The 17,257-nt window shown below is 47.3% G+C and overlaps 3 protein-coding genes across 5 annotated transcripts in view; 1 reads left to right on the top strand and 2 right to left on the bottom strand.

Annotated features, from left to right (window-relative positions):
• Luc7l (LUC7 like) overlaps positions 1-2,564 on the top strand; it is a 25,760-nt gene extending 23,196 nt beyond the window's left edge. For all 3 annotated transcript variants that reach the window (XM_005349043.3, XM_013347339.2, XM_013347338.2), the window contains 2 exons: positions 690-857; positions 2,221-2,564. In XM_005349043.3, coding sequence (XP_005349100.1) covers positions 690-857; positions 2,221-2,362 — 310 coding nt within the window. In that variant the 3' untranslated portion in view covers positions 2,363-2,564. The remainder of the gene's footprint in view (positions 1-689; positions 858-2,220) is intronic.
• Positions 2,565-10,753: 8,189 nt separating this feature from the next.
• Positions 10,754-11,511, bottom strand: Hbq1 (hemoglobin subunit theta 1). Its single transcript, XM_005349042.3, has 3 exons — positions 11,370-11,511; positions 11,055-11,259; positions 10,754-10,943 (listed from the first exon to the last, which is right to left on the bottom strand). The coding sequence occupies exons 1-3, from the start codon at positions 11,462-11,464 to the stop codon at positions 10,815-10,817; spliced, it is 429 nt and encodes a 142-aa protein (XP_005349099.1). The 5' UTR covers positions 11,465-11,511; the 3' UTR covers positions 10,754-10,814.
• A 2,958-nt stretch (positions 11,512-14,469) lies between these two features.
• LOC102002823 (hemoglobin subunit alpha) lies at positions 14,470-15,314 on the bottom strand. The gene is made up of 3 exons (XM_005349041.3): positions 15,162-15,314; positions 14,841-15,045; positions 14,470-14,706 (listed from the first exon to the last, which is right to left on the bottom strand). Exons 1-3 carry the CDS (start codon positions 15,254-15,256, stop codon positions 14,578-14,580), a joined length of 429 nt encoding a protein of 142 aa, XP_005349098.1. The 5' UTR covers positions 15,257-15,314; the 3' UTR covers positions 14,470-14,577.
• Positions 15,315-17,257: the final 1,943 nt, after the last annotated feature.

Here is a 17,257-nt window from a genome sequence, read left to right as displayed (position 1 = left end):
TTGTTTTTAGAGACAGGGTTTCTCTGTAGCTTTGGAGCCTGTCCTGGAACTCCCTTGGTAGACCAGGCTGGCCTCGAACTCACAGAGATTCGCCTGCCTCTGCCTCCCGAGTGCTGGGATTACAGGCGTGCGCCACCACCGCCCGGCTTGAATACTTTTTTATGCAGAAACATTTAATAATAACTGATGTTTACAGCTTCACAACTTAGGTAGGCAAAATTGATTTGTGAAGAGCATTGCTTAGGATTTAGCACAACAGAAACACACATTCCATTACTACCACCTCAAGAAAAGAAGGCCTGGAGCTTCTGCTGAGGCCTACAGACCAACTAGGAGTGTCTAAATCCTGTGTTTTGATTTTTTGAGACATGTTTTCTCTGTGTATTCCTGACTTTGTGGACCAGTCTGGCCTCAATTTTAGAGACCTGTCTACTTGCCTTTGCCTCCCAAGTTCTGGAATAGGCATGTGCCACCACGTCTGGCCAAGTACTGTACTCTTTAGAGATGTTATTTAGGGGAAAGGTTTTGCCATCAGACTAATTTAGGGGACTCTTTAGTCCAAAATTGTACATTTATGGGAGGAAAGAGAGAAATCCCAGGAAAGCTTAAAAGCCAAAAGATGCTAAGAGGAGAGAAATGGAGGTTGACCTCAGTGATGTCTTGCTCTCAAAATCATCTGGATTTTCCAGGTCACGATCTCGGGATCGGCGACGGAGGCGATCTAGATCTACCTCCCGAGAGCGACGGAAGTTTTCCCGTTCCAGGTCCCGAGATAGACACCGGCGCCATCGCAGTCGTTCCCGGAGCCATAGCCGGGGCCACCGCCGGGCTTCCAGGGACCGGAGTACAAAATACAAGTAACTACTCTGACTTCCTCAGTAGCTGCAGCCAGGAACAAGCCTTTTCTCTTTGTGTTCCCAAGTCTGCTGGGGTCTGTCATGCTGGCCTTTTGGCCACTACATCTGGTAGGGACAAGGTTGGGTTTATGGGAAGACAGGCTCCGGGTGACTAGCACCCTGTGTTGGTACCCTGAGAGATAGAGAGCGTCACCTAGTTCTTGGAATAGTTGAGCTCTCATGGCCCTCTGGGTAGCACTGCACTTGGCTGGGCTTTTTGTACTTTAACTTGGTAAAGAGCAGCTAAGGTTTTTGTCTTTAAAAGGTTATGCTTACTTACCTCTCTTGTAATTTTGTTTTGTTTTGAGACCGGCCCTCACTTTGTAACCTGGGTTGGCTTGAACTCAAGATCCTCCTGCTTCAGCCTCCCAAGTGCTGAAATGAAATGTGTATACCACCATGCTTGACATATGTGGTTTTTCCATTCTACTCTTTTCCATTGTCTTTACATACTGCGTCATATTCCACATGCATAACTTTATTGTATTCCCATTTGCTTTGTTTCTGTTACACCAAAAACTTTCCTTATTAAAGTCTTTCCTTTTATTTATTTATTTTTAAAGATTTATTTTTATTATGTGTATGTTAATGTATTGTGTCACAAATGTTAGTGTAAGTGTATATTGTGTGTGTGTGTGTGTGTATGTATGTGAGTGTGCGTACTTGTGTGTTCTTACTGTTGGAGGACAAAACTTGTCTTGAATCCTCTAGAGCTGGAGTTACTGGTGATTCTGATGCCCTACAAATGGGTTCTCCACAAGAACATCATATCCTGACCTATTGCTCCACCCCCTTAAACTTTTCCAATGTTACTTTTTATCAGTTACTTTTAAGACCAAACCTCACACTGTAGCACAGTCTGGCCTCTGACTTAATCACTGCTGTCTCACCTTCTTAAGTGTGAGGATTACAGGTATAAGCTACTATCCTCAAATCAAAGGGTTACCTTAATTTTTTTCTTTTTTTCTTTTTTCAGTTATTATCTGTGTGATCAGTTAGATATAGATGGAATCATGCTTGGTTGGCTGTCTTCTGGTATGTTAAGAGGCACATGAGCACCTGAGGCCAGGCAGCAGTGGAAGCAAGGGCAGGTGGATCTCTTGAGTTTAAGGCCTGGTCTATAGAGTGAATTCCAAGACAGCCACGGCTACTCAGAGAAACCCTGTCTTGAAACATCTCCCCCAGCCCACATAAAAAGGCACCTGAGCCTGGAAGGGAAATGGCCTTCTGTAGTCTAGGGCTGAGGGTCTACCTTAATGGTTCCTGTGCAGCCAGCCAGAAGGAGATGGCAGCCTCTGCTGAGCCTCTGGTTCCACTTTCCCAGGTTCTCCAGGGAGCGCTCATTGAGAGAGGAATCCTGGGAGTACGGGCGGAGTGAGCGAGGGCCCACTGACTGGAGGCTGGAGAGCTCCAATGGCAAGACTGCATCGCGGAGGTCGGAGGAGAAGGAGGCTGGCGAGATCTGAACCTGGCTCTGGCACTGTAAATAGTCTGACAAATGTTCAGCACAGCCTAAATTACCCTTTATATTTGCTGAATACAACTCATCTTTTGTAGTTAAAATTTCTATTGTTTGGCCCTAGCTGTGAGTTTCTAGAGTTGTTCAGAGCTGCTCCTGTGTTTGGGGTTATGTTGTATAGGAACAAATAAATTTGGCGGCTGCCTCATGACAGCTGTGTTGGGGTGTGTGCTGTCCTCTACTCTAGAGGCACTTCACTAGGACCCTGCACCTGTGGAGATAAAGGCTGGTGCTGCCATTACCTTAGGAAACTGTCCAGATGTCTGACCACTTTAACTTTAGCATCCTATGTGCCAGGGCACTCCAACACACTTAACTGAGCCAGATATTTGTGACTTCTCTGCCTGGCTCACATGCTGCGTCTCAGCTACTCAATGCAGACCATAGAGCCGGCTCTGGGTGTGAGGGGGCGGCCATACTGTACACTCATTTCCTTAGGGAGAGCTATAGCTATCGCAACCTTAGCTTAGGGGAGCAGTTCCACTTAGATGGAAAAAAGACATAGATGGCTTCTAACTGCCACTCAGGAGGTCCTTGGGAAAGGCTCGCAGCTTAGGTCAGGTATCTTGGGTGGTTTACTCTCAGGGTAGACTTATTGTCAACCCCTGAGTATATGTTGTTCACAGAGGACCAATGCCTTAAGACCAAAGTGAAACCTAAATAGAAAGGATATCTGAATAGGAGCTTCTTCCCTTCACTTCTCGGGGTGGGGGTTAGAGTTTGTTTTCAGAAGGAGCTTTAGTTGGTTGTGTTAAACATAAAAGCTTCCCCTCTCCCTGCCATGCTTGTAAAAGTTTAGGTGCTGTCTTGAACTGTTGGTTTGATGGTCACACATAGGATCTTGAGATCTTGTAGTGTGGTTCCTGGTGCTGCCCTGGGTTCTCTTTTACAGAGGATGTGAGTGGGTACTTGCTATGCTGGTGTGTGAAACAGACTTTACCTTGTCAACTGTCTCCATACGAAAGAAGGTAGGGCGGAATATCTGTGAAGGACCCACTGTCTCAGTGCTATGCACAGGTGCCATTGTAGGTTTCATCTCTAGCCCCTTGGCCTTTAGGTGGGAATCAGTTTAGCTCTGCTCTGCTGTCTTCCTGGAGTAAAACTGTACCTGGTCCCAGGTGAAAATTTTGACTAGCTGTGGACTCCTACTAGGAACATTTTGCTTCCTGGCCTCTTTGGGAGCTTATCTGGACAGTTCTCCTCAGAGCCAACATCAGCATGTCTGGTTTGGATCCTTTTCTGTCTACATATAAATTTGTATGTGGAGAAACGACTGTTTTGTTTTATCAGGGTGTAAAGTTACTAAAAACATTTCTGTGCCCTGGCCTTTGGTACCCACAGAGGATAATTTCTGGGCTCATGTGGCAGACTGCAGCTACTGGGGTACAGTAGGCAGACCCCTTGCATAAGTAGAATCCTTTGGGTGGTCAGTGTCCCTAGAGTTGCAGAAAGGCTGCTTGCTTCAGTCTCTTATGGAGACTACCAAGTTTGTAAGGTTTTTGTTTGTTTGTTTTTTGTGGGTTGTGTGGGGGGAACGATCTTGCCCTGTTAAGCAGGCTATTGAACTTCAGGGCTCAAGATATTCGTGTTTCTGTTTCCAAATAGCTGGCACAGTTGACTGTGCCAACACATCTGGATGCTTTGTTTTATTGTTTTGTTTTGTGATTGTTGTTGGGTTTTTTGTTTGTTTTTCTAGACGGGGTTTATGTGGATATCCTGGAACCTATTTTACAGAACCAATTGGCCTCAAACTCAAAGATCTGCCTACCTCTGTCTCTTGATGTTTTGTTTTCTTAATTGGAATTTTCATGGAGAAAGGGAACTAGGACAGATGACCAGAGATTTGTTGTGTGTGTTTGTGGGGGTGGCTCAGGCCATTATGCAAAAAGTTATGGGATTTACTATATGCAACCTGAGGGCCCCAGGTACTGATTAGGTTCCAGGCCCAAGAATTTGAAGAACCAGTAGTTTTCATCCTGGCCCTTTGTGAAGCCCAACAACCAATACCATCCACAGGCCAGGGCATAGGAGAGAAGGTGGACGTCCAGCTCAGAAAGAGGATATATGCCCTTCTTGGATCCTGTTATTCTTTCCAGGTCCTTGGTGCATGGGTGATACCAGTGTGTTCGGCAGGGAGGTCCTGTCTTTGGCTGGTGATTCTAATGCTTCTCAAATCCACACTTTTTCCCATGTCATATAATGTGTGTCATGCATGTGCTTTGGGGGATGATTTTACAGGTTTTTTTTTTCCTTGCTTATACAGGACATAGATTACTTTACAGGTTCTTGCACTTGTTCATACAGGACATAATTTGCCTTATGTTGAGTAAGAACTGAAGGACATGGATGTGCAGGACATATTCCTGTGCCTGGGACATAGCAAATAGGGCAGCAGGTTAAAATCAGGTTTCTGTGATGACCATGATTGATTTTAAGGCAGGAAGAAGGCATTATCTTCTCTCTGAAATCAGATGAAAACAGGGTTTAGTAGCCCCTGGTCCCCTTGACTACATGAGCAGCACTTGTACTGGGGACCCTATTTCTATCCTAGGTGGCCTATCAATGAATTAGGCCCAGCCAATATGTATCTGATAAAAGTCAGGAGGATGAAAGTGAAGCATCCCTAGAGAGTGTCTGACCAAGGCTGTTCCTGCAGTTAGAGAAACTGTGATACTGTTATTCTCTGAGGGATAAAAGCTGCAGGTATTTCCCAGAATAGCCAAATCTGGTCTCAATATTTGTGACGAATAACCCTAGGCCTGCCAGGTTAGAGGCCTCTTGAGTCTCCTAATGTCCCATGGTCATTTTAACAGGTAAAAAGACTGGACCTTTATCATATTAACTTGGGGATCTGTGACTCTTGGACCTTGACCCGTGTACTGGAAGGGTAAGCCCTTTGAACTCAGAGGACGTGAGAGAGAGGAGATGGCAGGATATGCCTCCTTAGAGAACGCATCTCCGGTTCAGCAATACTTGTTTACCTTGATAGGGACCCCTCCAACAACAGCAGGGTCAGTCCGCCACTGGTTGTGAGCTTTATTCTATAGTTTGGTCTTGGGATATATGAGCTCTGGATTCCAGAATTAGCTATGACCTGGGAGCTTTATGTTTCCCTGGGCTCCCAAGCCTTAGGTTTTTCCTACTTGGCATGCATTATTAGAATACACTGAATTTTAGTGTGTGTTTTATCTTTGTCAGTGTCCTCTTGAGTCGTTAAAACACTTCCTAGGGTCTGCTTACTGCTGAAATTGCTTCTCAGATAATTCAGTGGACAGCTGTTGGGTGTCTTGACTCCTAGCACATGTTCCTTTCAGAACAGTGACATTTGTGGAATGCCCATGATGTGTTCTGGAGACAACAGCAAAATGCAACAAAGCTTTCTATATAAACCATCATTATAGCCATTTCTGATGTGTATGTCAGTGATGTTTATGTATCCACAGTATTAGTCATCATCACTGTTAGCAAGTTGCAGAATGTTTTCATCCAGACAGAAACTCCAGCCCACTCCCAAAACTATTCAGCTCCTTCCTGAAGCCCTTGGCAATCTGGAACCTGTTTTTTGTCCCTATAGTTTCCTTATTTGGGTATTTCACAAACTTGGACTCATGCACTGTATGGCCTTTGGTGTGTTGGCTTCTGCTCAAGGTTTTTGCAAAACTCAGCGGCTTGATGTATTACTTTTATGGGTAAAAAAAATTCCATTCTGAGTGTGAGCTACATGTTTTTACTCACTCTGATGGTTAATATCAACTTGATGGGTTTTAGAATCACCCCGTGAATGTGTCTGTGAAGGTGTTTCCAGAGGTTTTAGTGAGAAGACCTACCCAGATATAAGGCTGCATTATCCTATACTCTGAGGTCCAAGACCGAATAAAAAAGAGGAAAAGAGCTGAGCACCAGCCGTCATCTCTGCTTCCTGACTGCAGATGCAGTGTGACCAGCTGCCTTAAGTTCCTGCAACCGTGACTTCCCCACCACACAAGGACTGTACCCTTCTACTGTGAACCAAAATAAAACTGCTTCTCTCAGTTGCTTTTGTGAGGTCTTTTGTCACAGCATTGAGAAACCAATCTAATATACACTCACTTTCTAATTCTTACAGTGTGCTGCAGCTGGGATTATCACTGATGCTCTACCATGACTATTTTCCAAAAATGTTTCATGGGCCCAGGGGAAAAGACACTGACTGCTATTTCTGTCCAGAATTCCTAATAATCCCTGACTTTGTAGTTCCTGGCTAGGTTCATTCCTACCCAGCATTTCTTTTTGTCTTTTTCTTTTGAGACAGCCTCACTATACAACCCTTGAAATCACAGAGGTCTGTCTCAACCCAAGGTTTTATAAGAGAACTGGGGATGTATTGATGCCAAGCCTGATACATCATACCCAAACTTTGCTCTGCAAGGTGGGTGTGTGTCTAGGGGAGCATTTGGTTAAGCCTTCCAGCTCTCTCTCACTAGCTTACATTTCGGTGGGTGCTGAGCTGGGCCATTTCCTATGTATATGTGTCTGCATGGTATGGAAGGTAGCAGTAATGATGAAAGATATTGCATTCCAGCAAATGTGTGTTGTACCCCGCTGGGAAACCCATGATAAAAGTAAACCTAGTCAGGACACAGGGTTGTCCAGAAATCCTGGGCAGAAGTCTCTGCTTGACCCCTCTTCCCTACACTTCAACATCTCTGCTCCCTGCTCTTGTCTGACCTTGTGCCTCAGCACAAGTCCCAGCCTAGGGATATGCCCCATTCTAGACCCTAGAGGCATTGCTGCCAGTTGTGACCCCCTTGGGGATCATATATCAGATACCCTGTATATCAGATAATTAATTCACAACAGTAGCAAAATTACAGTTATGGAGTAGCAGCAAAATAATTTCATGTCACCAGAATGTGCAAAACTATTAGGAAGATTGAGGACCACTGCTTAGGTTTCCATAAAACAGCACAAGTCGTGGCACCTGTGCAGATGCAGACAACCCAGGCACACAGGCTTCTTCCTACTTGGGCTTTATTCAAAGACCAAGAAGTATGGATGCCAGGGAGGGAGGAGAGGGAGGAAAGCCAGGAGACTCCAGTTTATTAGTACTTGGAGGTCAGCACTGTGCTCACAGAGGCAAGGAATTTGTCTAGAGATGCCTGAACCACAGGGGTGGACTCAGCCTGAATGTGGCAAGCAAGGGTCATTGGCAGGCAGTGGCTCAGGAGCAGCTACAGAGACAGGAAGTTTCAGACCCTGGCTGTAGACACCTAGACACTGGGCTGAAATTTTTGAAACCACTGTACTCACTGCTCTGGGCTCAAGGGGTCCCACGCCCTCCCTGCTGGCCTAGATCCTGCTCCCCACCCCTGAACACCTCCCACTGCCGCCTCCATCAGGTCCCAGCACATACTTTGAAGTTTACAGGTTATACACGCAGCTTGTGGGCCTGCAGGTCGATCAGAGCAGACAGGGCACTGGGCAAGTCATCCAGGTCTCTAACTGCTGTGGTCAGGGCGTCTTTAACTATTTTATTCACTAAACTGGGTGGGTGTCCATCATCTGGACATCCAGTTCCTATGGATACTCTGTATTTATATGTCCCTGGAAAAACCACACTCGAGCCTTAGTGTCAGAAAATGGCAACAGTCACCGGGGTCCTGGCCCTTCAGGTCAAGAGACGCACCAAGAAGGAAAGATACTGTGCTTTGGATTTCCCAGAAATACCCGGTGCTGTAGGTCTCCCAACAAGCTGACCTACTCTCTGGGGTCTATATTGGCAGGTCCTGTCCAGCAAAATAGGGCAGGAATCAGAGTATTTCTGGCACTGTCTCTGTGTCTTCAGAAGTCTAGTTTGTGGTTGTGATCCTGGCCAAGGTAGTAACTGAGCTAAATGTCAAGCCAATAGCTTATTTTTATGTTTTTAGTTTGCTTTGTGTTTGTTATTTCATGTTACTAAAGATCAAACCTTTGCCTATCCAAGATAGGGGCCCCATTCTTGAGTTCTATACCCTGGCCTTTTTTTTTTTTTGTTTTTTGTTTTTTTTTTTTTTTTTTTTTTTTTTTTTTTTTGGTTTTTTGAGACAGGGTTTCTCTGTAGCTTTGGAGCCTGTCCTGGAACTACCTTTGTAGACCAGGCTGGTCTCACTCACAGAGATCCGCCTGCCTCTGCCTCCCGAGTGCTGGGATTACAGGCGTGCGCCACCACCGCCCGGCCTTTTTTTTTATAGTGTGTGTGTGTGTTTGTTTTATAGGTGAGTGTGTATACAGTTCCGGGAGTTTTTTGTACCTAAGATTTCCCTGCCTCAGATTAGGGAGTTGCTCGGACCCAAATGAGTGCTGCCACTAACTCTTGTTGTGTTTGATCTGTGGCTGTAGGTTTAGCTGGTACTGGGCAGTCTTGTTTATTCACAGCATGGAAAGCCCAGGAAACCTTGTGAGAGTATCCTTTCCATGTGAACCTGAAGGATCATGAGCCTGAGATGTAGCCAGTGGGCAGTAGTGATGGAGGAGGGACATATGTCTATTGGTTAATAAAGTGCCTTGGCCCTTTTGATAGGACAACAGCTTAGGTAGGCAGAGTAAACAGAACAGAATGCTGGGAAAAAGAAGCTGAGTCAATGAGTCACCATGATTCTCTCACCTGACACAGACACAGGTTAAGATCTCTCTGGTAAGCCACCAACTCGTGGTGCTACACAGATTATTTAAAATGGGTTAATCGAGATGTAAAAATTAGCCAATAAGAGGCTAAAACTAATGAGCCAGGTAGTGTTTAAAAGAATACAGTTTCCATGTAATTATTCCGGGTAAAGCTAATCGTGCAGGAGCTGGGCGGCGGGAAGCGGCCCGCAGCTCCTTACAAGACAGTAGGTTAATATCAGGTTTCTGCCACAGTCATGATGGATCTTAGGTAGCCAAAAGAAACTTCGATCCCTCTTTGAAAACCAGTGAAGGCCAGGTTGGAGGTCCTCTCGTCCCTTTTCTACATGACAGGCTTCAGTGCAATCACCTCATCCCAAGCAGTTGAGTCTTGCACAGAATGCTTTAACCACAGCCTCCCTGATACCCGAAAATACACACCCACATACCCACACACCCTGGGCATGGCTGGGCTGAGCAGGCAGGAGTTCGTGACTGTGAGTTTCTCTGGCACAGTGCCCAGTGTGTCCTGGGCATCCATGCTCACCCTCATTGACCAGCATCTAAAGCTGTGACCTCCATGTATGGATCTAGGCAGGTGACTGCCTTGCAATAAGACTTGGCCCTGAGCAGAGTCTAGAAACAGACCAGAAGCCTAGGTGGAGGGCACAGTTTTTCTGTCCTGACTGCCACTCTCTGTCCTGGCCACTGTCTCCAAATTACCACACAGAAACTAATATTACTTGTAAATGCTCGGCCAATGGCTCAGGTTGTTACTAGCTAAATCTTACATTTAGATTAACCTATGTCTACTAATCTATGTATTGTCACGTGGCTGGTGGCTCTACTTGTCCTCTAGCGTGTCTTGCTTTCTGGGCAGCTGGCTGGTGTCTCCTCACTCTGCCCTCCTTCTTCCCTACTATCTCAGTTTGACTTTCCAGCCTGACTTCCTGCCCAGCCACCAGCCTGTCAGCTTTTTATTAGCAATGGCGATAGTACATAGTCATAGTGTAGAAAAGGATTCTTCCACAGCACCCAGGGGAGGGTGATGCCTGGGAAATAGGGTTGTTTTGATCATTGTCTTTTATGCTGACCTGTGACCTTTGTACCTATCATCCCTTTGAGACACAAAAGTGACCATTCTGCAACTGCTGTGGCCAAGGCTAAAGGCATGCATTTGTGAGTAGGGGCCATAGATGCTCCAAGGTGGAGATGGCTTGAGGCTCCCCAGATGCTTGGGGACATGTGGAGGTACAGGCCCTCCAGCTGCAGGTGATCTTCCTGCTACCACCCAGCTCTTTACTCTTCACAGTATGTTACACAAATCCTGTCTTCCTGCTCTAAAGATTGAATTCATTCACTACCTGCCTGTATTTTCTCTGGCAGCTACACTTTCTACAGCTTAGAGCACTTCTGCATGCAGGAGGCCCCTCTTCCCACCTCCAACACAGAACACAAAGGGTTAAATTAAAATAAAAAGAGTCTCTGTGGAGCCAGGTGTGGTGGGGCAGGCATGCTTTGTAATCCATGGTGGGTGGGCATAGGGCAAGGGGTAGATTGGAGATGGGAGTTCAAAACCAGCCTAGTCTAAATTATGGATCTGAGAGGCCAGGCTGGGTTACACAAGACCATTAATCCTATCTCAAAACAAAAACAAAACAAACTAAAAACCAAACCACAATACAAGGACCTGCCTGCTTTCACGGGAGGTCTATGACTCCAGCTTGGCTGAAATTCCAGCCTCTTGGAACCTTGCTTTGGGATCCCAGGATACATCCTCAGCGATATTTGGAGACCAGTGCCAAAGTCACAAGGCCCAGGAACTTGTCTAGGGAGGCGTGCATCTTTGGGCTGAAGTCTCCAGGATAGTGTCGGGCAAGAGTCACCAGCAGACAGTGGCTGAAGAACTGGATTAGAGAAAGAATCGCCCCGCCTTGCTTTTATCTCTCCCTGACACCCAGACTTGAAGGAACCCTCCTCTGCAGCAGCCACCAGAGCAGCTCCGTCCCAGAACCCACCTGAAAGTTGGCGGGGTCGACGCGGAGCTTGTGAGCATGCAGGTCGCTGAGAGCAGAGAGAGAACCAGGCAGGTCGTCCAGGTGGTGGGCAGCGAGAGTCAGAGCATCAGCCACCTTTTGGCCATGGGCTTTAACCTGCCTAGAGCCGGGACTCAGGTCGAAGTGTGGGAAGTAGGTTTTGGTGGCAGGGAAAGCCATGAAGGTCCTGTGGGAAAACTGAGTTGGGTGCATCCTGGCCGGGAGGTGTAGAGAACCCGCCTTTGCCCGGCCGTCCATTGGAAGGTGAGCCCGAGGGCGCCCGACGGGGGCCCTTACCTCTCCAAGGCCTCGGTCGTGTAGATCCCAACATTGGTGCTCATCTTTTTCCATAGCGCAAGAACCAGAGCGCGGTCAGTCTGGGACAGAGACATCTTCACTGAGCTGTGTCCTCGCTCCTGGCTTCCCGGCTGTGGGCAGATTCCCGGAAACCCAGGGTGCCGCCAGGGGGCGCCGCTGCGTTGGAGCTCGCCTAGGTGCTGGGTTTATCTTGGACTTACAGCCCTTTGTCCCCCTGAGCCCCAAAACTCTATGGACAAATGTATCTAATATGTACTACCACATTACAATTTATGTGTATTTTGGCTCTGCCAATTTAACCTGCCTCCCGAGTCCTTAGGATATTTCATAGGTGTCCGTCCCTTTCTCATTCAGTAGTGAAAAGGATTTCTTCTTGGAGTAACTTTCCCTCGTGTAGTCCCGTAGCTTTACTTGGGTCTACCTTAGTTTTCCCCTGGAGCACGTCTCTTTTTATTAAATTTCACATATTTCAATCTACATTTAAAGGGGCTGGAGAGATGTCTCAGCAGTTGAGAGCACTGGCTGTTTTCCTAGAGGACCTGGGTTTCATACCTACCACCTACAGGGCAGGTCACAATTGTGTGTAACTCCAGATCCAGCGGATATGAAGCCTGTTTCTGTCCTCCGCGGGCTGCAAGTGGTGCGCACACATTCATGCAGTCAAAACACCCATGCGGATATATATATAAAATATAACAAATTCAAATCTACCTTAAAAAGCCCTTTAAACCTGGTGTGGTGACAGAGGCACAGGTTAATCCCAGCACCCAGGAGTGAGAGGCAAAGAGATCTCTGTGAGTTCAAGACCATCCCGGTCTACATAGGCATTTCAGACAGCCGGAACTACATAATGAGATCCTGGCTCTACACTCCCTTCCCCCCCAATGCAATCCCTTTTAATAAATTCCAAATTTATTAAAATTTAAAAATATATTCTTCTTAGAGTTACAATAATAAAGTGGATGAGAAGTAATATATGCCTGGATCCCAGGACAAGTTCCTTTGGGGACAATAACTTATGGATGCCTATACTGTGTCAATGATGATAGCAAAGGTAGTGGCTCACTCACTTGGTGCTCTGTGTCAGTCTACACTAAATGTGTGTGTCTGTGTGCGGATATGCTCTACCTCCCAAGTTCTGGGATTGCAGGCACGTGCCACAAAGCCCCATGTATTCTGCTGTCTTTGATGTGTACAAGTCACTGATCTTATGTCATTTCCAATGTTATGCAGTCATCCCTTATACCCATTTCCTGAATTTTTCCTCACCTAAATAGAGCCTCCAACCCCTAGCGTTAGTTATCCAACCCTTCCTAAAGCCCCTGCCAACCGGGAGGGTGCTTGCTGTCCCTATAGATTTGCTCACTTTGATATTTCACAAACATAAAATCATGTGCTGTGGGGTCTTTGCTTCATTGCTTCTTCTGCTCAACATATTTTTTTAGCTCACTCACATAATATACAAAATTTACTCTTTGGTGTCCATGGCTGAAGAATATTCTATTGTGAGGTACAGACATAGGTCTGTTGATAGATTGTTTGTGCAATACATGCATATGCATGCATGTATGTATACATTTGTGCATGAATGTGTGTATATATCCAGCCCTGAGTTCAGTTCCCAAGCACTGCACAGACTGGACATGAAAGCACACATTTTAAATCTCAGACTCAGGAGTTAGAAGCAAGAGGATCAGGAGCTCAAGGTCATCCGTGGCTACATAAGGTATTTTAGTCCAGCCTGGGCTACATGAAGCCCTAAAAAGAGAAAAAAGAAACTGAAGGAAAAAAAAGAAAAAAACCGAAGGAAGGATAGGAGGAAGCAAGCAATGAAGAAGGAGAGCAGACATTTTTGGGTTTAGGCCACCTGTTGCCTACCATCACGGTCGTGGGAGGGCGCTCCATTTTTAGCTGTTGTCTAGTAGGGCCCACCCTGATGTACAAGGGGTATTAAGGACATCACTACCTGAGAGGGCCCGAGATAGGAATTCCTAAAACGTGATTTCTTGATTCGGAGAGAAAAGCCAGAGCTGTCAGCAGAGGGCTTGGATGGACTGCTGCCAAGCCTGCTGCTGCTCCAGGCTCAGAGCCTGCTCTGTAGGAGAAGGCTTGTGTGTGTGGACACACTCGCTTGTGCTCCATTGCCTCTGAACCTTGTCTGTACTGTGGAGAGGGGCGTCAGGGCGGGGCTGGGAAATGAGTGCCAAGCCTGTCCCAGTGATTAAGTTTTCACCTCTTTATGGTCCTCAGACATGACTGTCCAAAGCGTGGGCATGAGGTGTGGCACCTACACAGACTTGTCTGGTGTCTGCGTTGGCACCATTCAAACCCCCAGTTTCATTCTTGTTTCTGGTCTTCAAGGGAGTCTAAGGGGTGGGTGAATAAGGATCCAATATCACTCTGAAAAAAGGGAGGACTGGAGCAGTCACCTGATGGGGAGTCCTGGAAATTCTGGTCGTGTTTGTGTGTGTGTGTGTGTGTGTGTGTGTGTCTGTGTGTGTGTGTTTCTGTGTGTGTGTGTGTGTCTGTGTGTGTTTGTGTGTGTTTCTGTGTGTGTGTCTGTGTGTGTGTTTGTGTTTGTTTCTATGTGTGTGTTTGTGTGTGTTTCTGTGTGTGTGTGTTTGTGTGTGTGTGTGTGTCTGTGTCTGTTTGTGTTTGTTTCTGTGTGTGTGTGTGTCTGTGTGTGTGTCTGTGTGTGTGTTTCTGTGTGTGTGTTTGTGTGTGTCTGTGTGTGTGTGTCGTGTGTGTGTGTGTCTGTGTGTCTGTGTGTGTAATGAAAGGTAGCAGTAGGGAGGACATCGTAGTCCAGCAAATTCATGTTGAACCCGGTGGGAAACCCAGGGTAAGAGTAACCCAGCCAGGGACTGCAGGAGGACAACAAGAGGTTGTCCAGGACCCTGGGCAGGAGGCTCTGCTTGCCCCTCTTCCCTCCACTTCTCCTTCTTTTTCCTCCCTAGTCTAGTCTGGCATTCTGCCTCAGCACAGGGGACCTGAGTCCCAGGCTGGGCATATGACCTCCCCCAGGCTTCCCCGTGTCAGTCGGGCACCTGTGCAGATGCAGACAACCCAGGCACACAGGCTTCTTCCTACTTAGGCTTTATTGAAAGACCAAGAGGTACAGGTGCAAGGGAGGGGAGACTGCCTGTCCAGAAGGCAAGCCTGGCAGGAGGCACCCTGAAGCTCCAGTTTAACGGTACTTGGAGGTCAGCACGGTGCTCACAGAGGCAAGGAATTTGTCCAGAGAGGCATGCACTGCAGGGGTGAATTCGGCAGGAATGTGGTTGGCCAGGGTCACCAGCAGGCAGTGGCTCAGGAGCTGTGGAGACAGGAAGTTTCAGACCATGGAGTAGACACCTAGTCCCCTTGTCATGAGGGGCCCCATGACCTCCTTGCTTGTCCCAGATGCTGTCCTATCAGCCGCCGCTCCCCCCATTCAGCCCCAGCCCATACCTTGAAGTTGACAGGGTCCACACGCAGCTTGTGGGCGTGCAGGTCACTCAGAGCAGACAGGGCACCGGGCAGGTCATCCAGGTGTCCAACTGCAGTGGTCAGGGCATCAGCGACTTTCTTGCCATGGCCCTTGACCTGGGCAGAGCCGTGGCTCACATCGAAGTGAGGGAAGTAGGTCTTGGTGGTGGGGTATACCACGAACATCCTGTGGGAAGAAGGTGGGGGGAGGAGTTGAGGTCCCAGGAAAGCACAGTTAAGGGCTGTCCTCTGTGCACCCTGTCTGCTTTGGATTCCATGGCCCTTACAGAGCAGAGGTCTCACCTCTCTAGGGCCTCGGCGCCAAATTCACCAGCATGGCCGCCAATCTTGCCCCAGGCAGTCTTGATGTTGGTCTTGTCGTCCCCAGAGAGCACCATGGTGATTCCTTCCTGAATGTGTCAGAATCAGAAGTGTGTTGGACCTGCAACAAGCAGCACTTAAATACCTGCTGTGCCTGGGACACACCCTTGGGGCGGCCCTCATTGGCTAACTAGGGTGGTTCACTGCAGAGCAAGGCAGGCAGGGGGCGCCCGTGGTTGGGGAGATAGCAATAGGCTTCCACTGCCTGTAGGAAATCCTGATCACCCTCTGTGGTGCATCTTGATCATTTTCTTTGTCTTCAAAGATGTGTGTTTAAGAAAGAATTAGGGTCCCAAAGCCTTGTGCAGAGAAGGCAGTTGCTCAGACCAGCCTGAGCAGTGCCCACCCCTCCACCTCGCTCTGGGTCCCAGCTTCTCACTCTCTTTCCTAACCCACACATGCCCTGCTCTGCCCCACACTCTTCTTCTGGGAACAAGAAGGGTAGATGCTGGGGTCCCACAGAGAAACCCTCTCCCTGTATTTTCTCCCTCCTCTCTCTCATCCATTTGTCTACTCTCTCCTCTCCTGGCTCCTCCTGGCTTTTCTTTTCCCTCTCTCTCCTTTTCCTCATTTTGTGTAAACAGATTTTGCTCTGATGACCAGGCTGACCTGGATCCTCTGGCTCAAGTCAACCCCCTGGTCAGCCTTCTAAGTGCAGGGAACTGCAGGAACAGGGCTTGCATCTCAGCTGCCCAGGGCTCCCATGGATGCAAAGGAAAGATGCTGAGAGCTGACTTTTGTGTCGCAGAGGAGGAACCTCGGGTCCTAGCAGGCTGAGGCAGGAGGCTTGTTTGATCCCAGGTATTCAAGGTCAGTCTCTGCAAAGAGAGACCCCATCTTTCTAATATGAGCAAACAATAGCAAAGAAGCTGGGGTGTAACCGGATGGCAGAATGTTTACCCAGTTTGAAGAAGGTTCTGGATTCAGTTCTAGCACTGCAGAAATAAATGTATGATAACACAGAGCATGAAGAGGTAGCCAACTGAAACTCCTGGGCTCAGTTCCAACTTTTTTGACTTGGGGTGAGGGTGACTGAGCATAGGGACTGACTTCCTACTAGAATAACAGAAAACTAACTGTGAAGTCTTAATGGCCTCTATTTCTTCTTTCTTTTTTTCTTATTCTTTCTGATTTTCTATCATCCCCCCTCCCTTTATTATTTCTGTTTTTCTTTGTGTGAGTGTGTATGTGTGTGTGTTTCTAAACAAGTGTTTTGTGGTGATCTTTGTTTTGTGCTTAGGGGGTATGGGTCAAATGATATTACAAAAAGGTGTCATGTATTATTAGGACTTCCTGGGAGCTGGAGAGATGGCTAAGATGTTAAGAGAACTGACTGATGTTCTGGAGGTCCTGAGTTTAATTCCCAGCAACCACATGATGGCTCACACCCATCTAAAATGAGATCTGGTGCCCAGAACACTATATACATAATAAATAAATTTAAAAATAAATAAATCTTTTTAAAAAATGACTTCTTTCTCTGTCTCCTGGGAGGACTTCTTGAAGGCTAGTCTTCCCCAGGATATCTCTTGCAACTCTTTCTCATGCTCCCCCAGTGCAGGTACAGAAAGATCCTGGGCCAAGGCAGTAGGTCCATGCTCTCTGTCGACATGTCAGGGATATAAAAGTTCAAGAGTACACACTTCTTGTTCAGACCAAGAGTTGCGGGTGTGGACAGGCATGAGGGCCTGGTGCTGCAGCTCTGAGGTTCCAGTGTTTGGAGGTTAGCACTGTACTCACAGGAGCAAATAGCTTGTCGGTGTTGTTGTCCTGACCCCAGCCTCAGATTTAGATGCTTCATCCTCTTTCCTGCTCCCCTCCCTCCAGACAGGTGTCTGGGAAGATGCAGTGCCCTATTCCCTGCGGCACAGAAGTTCAGCCTTTGGCAGAACTGCCCCCTGGCATGCTTCCTTCTCTTTCCCAAGCTTCACAGCTCTTGGCTCTGAGGACAGAAAAGATAAGATGCTGGGGACTTAGAGGCATATGGGATGCTTGACACTTGTGTGTAAGGTGCCCCT

This window comes from Microtus ochrogaster, chromosome 7, assembly GCF_000317375.1.
Source record: "Microtus ochrogaster isolate Prairie Vole_2 chromosome 7, MicOch1.0, whole genome shotgun sequence".
In the NCBI taxonomy this organism is placed as follows: domain Eukaryota; kingdom Metazoa; phylum Chordata; class Mammalia; order Rodentia; family Cricetidae; genus Microtus; species Microtus ochrogaster.
The sequence above is the reverse complement of the archived record's forward strand: the minus strand, read 5'-3'. Positions and strand labels throughout refer to the sequence as shown.